General features: G+C 37.7%; 1 protein-coding gene across 2 annotated transcripts in view; it reads right to left on the bottom strand.

Annotated features, from left to right (window-relative positions):
* Positions 1-520: 520 nt before the first annotated feature.
* The window catches only part of WIPF1 (WAS/WASL interacting protein family, member 1), a 73,690-nt gene continuing 69,587 nt past the window's right edge, over positions 521-4,623 (bottom strand). The window contains exons 9-10 of one of the 2 annotated variants that reach the window (XM_011991881.1): positions 3,472-3,523; positions 521-3,075 (exon numbers count right to left, since the gene is read on the bottom strand). In XM_011991881.1, the coding sequence (XP_011847271.1) occupies positions 3,051-3,075; positions 3,472-3,523 (77 nt within the window). In that variant the 3' untranslated portion in view covers positions 521-3,050. Of the gene's footprint in view, positions 3,524-4,623 lie in introns of both variants that reach the window. The other variant, XM_011991882.1, reaches the window with a different exon arrangement.

The following is a 4,623-nucleotide window of genomic DNA, read 5'->3' as shown; positions in this document are numbered from 1 at the left end:
TTGAGTGCTTACACTAAGGCTAAATGCTGAGTGCATTATCTCATTTAATGCATATATTAATGCTATAAGATAGTTCCTCACCTTATGGATAAGGAAACAGGTTTAGTGAAGTGACTTGCAAGTAAGAGCCAGGTCTTAAGCTCTTAGCCATTCTTCTATATTGAGATCTGTATATACACATACAGCAGATAATTAAGAAAGTTATCAGGCTCCTAAATTCCCATTGGCCTTCCCTGTATTTATCAGTATCCATGCCAGTCTTTGTCATTTCATCATCCATTGCTTCAGCCATCCATCTTTACCTCCTCATAGAAACATCTGCCTCAAGTAAACAGATTTTGACTAAGATGCAGATTCTCAGAAAAAACGAAGATTGGATTAGCAAGTAGGTGCAATGAATACTTACTTATACAAACCTTTGTCTTTCTTTTCCACAGTTGAAAACAGAAAACAGACCCTTGTTTTTTGTTTATATTTACATAAACAATAGTTAAAAGAAAAACCACCAGTTGACACCATATCATTCTGCTTTTCTTTATTGTCTGGCTAACTTACAAAGATGCAGATGTCTAGGGGAGTCTCTACCCTACCATTTACACTATCCTGATGACACAGATACCAAAATGTGTCTGTTTACATAGTGCATGGCATGAAAAAAATGTTTTTCTTCCTCTACGGTCCTTGACTATAAGGAGGAAAAAATTAATTTCACGCCAACATTTTTTAGGAACTTTAACAATCATCCCATTTCTGCTACTAAAATAACAAAACTGGTATTACAATTTAAAATATAAAGACCTAACAGTTTTTACAAATATGCAAATAATCTGCTACTTAGACATAAAAAAAGTTGACTTCTTTTAAATCACAAAGTAAGGCACCATTGGATTAAACATTTCTCCTGGCTTTTACTAAATAATATGCATAGTGAAATAAATACTGAACACTGAGTTTTAATACTGTAATACATTTCAATATAAAATAAGAGGTGAATGTTAAAATACTGTATTACATGTTGAATACATTTATCTGAAAATTTTATGAAAAAAACACACATGTAAGCTCTGATTTCAGGGAAGAAAATATTCATTTTTGTAATTTTCCATAGTTTAAGATTTTACCACAGAACTTACTCAAAGTTTTAGATGCAATTAGGTTGCAAACTTTCAAAGAAAGGGTGTAGGTGTATTAATGAAACACTCACTTAAAACACTACATTCTAAAAGATCTCTATTCTGGATGAATGGCAACTTTGAGTTATGACCCTGTTTCAAATTTAGAATGGTACCTGCCAAGTTCAGATACGCAAAGGAATTGTCCAATTGTTACTACCCCTTATAAAATTCAGACCCACTTTCTTTGAGTCAGACTTTTCTCTGTCATATTTTCTAGGAAGGGGAAACTCCATCTTTTGTGAAATGGGTCATTAGGCTTTATCACAGGGATGCTTTTCACTGTTGAAATCAGATAAAAGAATCCCAAATAAATGATGCTGCTAAATTACCAAACTGCTAGAGATTAACAAATTTTTTTAAAAAACCAACACTTTGCCAGGCTTGTTATACCTTATTATTTCTTGATTCTCTTTGAGTAAAAAGCCCAAATGACTGTATGGAAGACAGATGAATGGTTGATGAGAGAGGAAACACAGGTTCTCTAATGTACTACATCAGGACTTTGGCAAGGAAGTTATAAAAATATAATATATTCAAATCAGTAACTTCATAATTTATTAGACATCCCATTTATTAGAACTCTAAGTTCTTTTGCTTTTATATAAATGAAACATTTATTCTATAAATAGAAATGTATTTTTCAGAATTTTCTTTGGGTTGGGTTCTTGTTAGCATCTCCCAGTAATACATGAATAACATACTGAAACCATGATACAATGTTTAGGTAGATATACATATACATATGTGGTCATGTGTTTTTAAAAAACAAGTAATGGTCATTTTAAACAAAACCATATAAAATATCTAAGTGGAAATATTTTTTCCCAACTCTATAGCTAGATTTAAAAGTCCCAGTAAAATTTTGTAAACAAAATCATGTAAGAAAAGGCAAGGCTGGCTCTTCCCTATGGTCCTTTAGTGGAGCTGTATTTGCATAGATCCTAGACAAATGATGCAAAACAAATTCCCTCCAATTTCCACTAGCAATCTCCCTAATTCGCTCAACCCTTACATAAGAATCAGAGTTAGATTTTTAGAGTTTTACCCACCAACTCAAATCTGTTCCCTTCTTCTTCCATGTTTCTGATTTGACACCTTTCCCTGACTTTCTTCCCCTCCTACCAAGCCTTCCTAGTGTCTCCCAGCCTCAGGAACTTGCTCAGCCAGAGAGGAACAAAGGCTGCTTCCATTTCACAAGGCAGAAGTCCAACTGACAAGTGAGGGCGTGCGCCAGCTGGTTCTGAGCCCGGAAGTCCCGACAGGCTCTCCGTTTCTTTTCAGTGGCTTTATTCCACATGACTTTAGTAAATCGTACTCAATTAATTTCTGACCTTGGTACTTTGAAGCAACACTTGTATACAGATATTAAGGGAAGAGGGAAGATAAGAGAGCAAAATCGAAGGTCAAACTGTGTGTCAAACAAGGTACTGGGTCCTAATTTTATTTTTAGTTGCCTCTTGAATCGCTCAAGCCCATCTTGCCTTTTTTGTTTTTTAAACAAGGTTTCTGCACTAGCTTCCATCTTCCAGACTTACGCTGTCTAATCCAGTAGCCACCAGCCACATGTGGCCACTGAGCACTTAAAAATGTGACTAGTCCAAATGGAGATGTGCTACCAGTAAATGTAAAATACACTCTGGATTCTGAAGATTCGGTACCAAAAGATAATATAAAATATCTCATTAAAAGTTTATGTTGATTACAGGTTGAAATACTTTGGATGCATATTAACTTCACTTGTTGAAAATATACTAGAAATGTTGAAGTTGTATATGGGGCTCACATTATATTTCTATTGGACAGCTCTGTCCTGGAGCTGAGCTCGGACTGCCAAAGATTGGACATCCTGTGACTGCAAAAGTTTCCTGTGAGCCCTTACTCAGCAGCTTGCTTAGGTGGTCTGTGGTTCATGGAAACAGGAGGCCAAGCATGCGAAAAAGGAATGGGAGAAAACAGCTCTCAGGGACTTTAATAATTACAGTCTGTGGCAAATAAGCAGTGAATGTTTGGATTTGGTTGGTGGAAAGCTGGGATGCAATTCATCTCTGCCTATTACCACAAAAGCCTATCGACCCCGGTTGCAGCTGAAGCAAGCAATAGCTTGGAGAATAAACAATGAAAAGCTAGGTGCATTTCTTACCGATTCCCACGCACACACGCATATTCCCACTCACCCTCCCATCTTTCCTCCTGCCCATACATGGGGCACAAGGGAAGAAGCAGGGAGGAGGGTGTGCAGTTCTTAGCAACAGAAGCAGCTCTTGAGCTTGGGTAGAGAAGAGCAGGCAAAGATCACCTCGGGATGGGAGGGAGTGGTGGGGCACCCCTTTCTCTTCGGTTGGATCCACCTTGGTGAAAAAACAGACAAAATATAATTTTGGTTAGAAAGCTGATGTTCTCATTGTGGAAACTTGGGGATGGTTGCACGGGTACCAACTACCTCATCCCTATGACCAGGGCTGTCAGCTAACTGGCATATGTTGTGGATGAGAAGTGAGAGGTGAAAAGAAGCAAGTAATGTTCTGAATAAACATCATGGTGGATGATCCACCACTGGCTCCCAAGTACTTGTACAAAGTTAAAAAAATCATTTTCTTCTTATCACAGTGTGTGTTTATTATAGATTTAGAAAATACGGATGAGTAAAAACAAAGAACTCACCCATTCCTCCAGCACCCAGAGATAACCAATTACGTGTATATTTTTTATTTAGGAACAGTTCCCCGTTTTCTTCCAGAAATAAGATTATGTAATCAGTTTGAACATCTTTCAAAGGCATTACTCTTTGCAAAGATTATTAATGACAGACTGTATTCCAAAATATGAGTACACTACAGTCTACCTAGTCAATTCCCTTTTGTTGGGCATTTAGGTATCTTCTAATTAAAAATGAGAAAGCTTTTCTGACAGTAGCCATCCTAATGGGTGTAAAGTTGTATCTCACTATAGTTTTATTTGCAGTTCCCTAAAAATCAGTGATGTTGAGCATCTTTTCAAGTGCTCTATCAATGTGTTCTTTTAAAAGTTATTTATGGCCCTGTTGCGGTGGCTCACACCTGTATCCCCAGCACTTTGGGAGGCTGAGGAGGGAGGATGGTTTGAGCTCAGGAGTTCGAGACCAGCCTGGGCAACATAGCAAAACCCCGTCTCCAAAAAATTAGCCAGGCAGGTTGGTGCGTGCCTCTCCCATAGTCCCAGCTACCCAGGAGGCTGTGGTGGGAGGATCACTTGAACCTGGGAGGTCAAGGCTGCAATGAGCCAAGATTGTGCGGCTGCACTCAAGCCTGGGTGACAGAGTGAGACCCTGTCTCAAAAACAAAATGAAACCAAAAACCAAGCTATTCATGGGCTATCAGTCCACTGTAACTAGGCTTAAAACCCATTCACATAAAAAAAATTCATTTACTACACAAACATTTGTTGACAAATTTTTTTTTTTTTTTTTTTT

The sequence above is a fragment of the Mandrillus leucophaeus genome, unplaced genomic scaffold (assembly GCF_000951045.1).
Source record: "Mandrillus leucophaeus isolate KB7577 unplaced genomic scaffold, Mleu.le_1.0 Scaffold40, whole genome shotgun sequence".
Classification (NCBI taxonomy): Eukaryota; Metazoa; Chordata; class Mammalia; order Primates; family Cercopithecidae; genus Mandrillus; species Mandrillus leucophaeus.
This window is presented reverse-complemented; position numbering and strand designations above follow the sequence as displayed.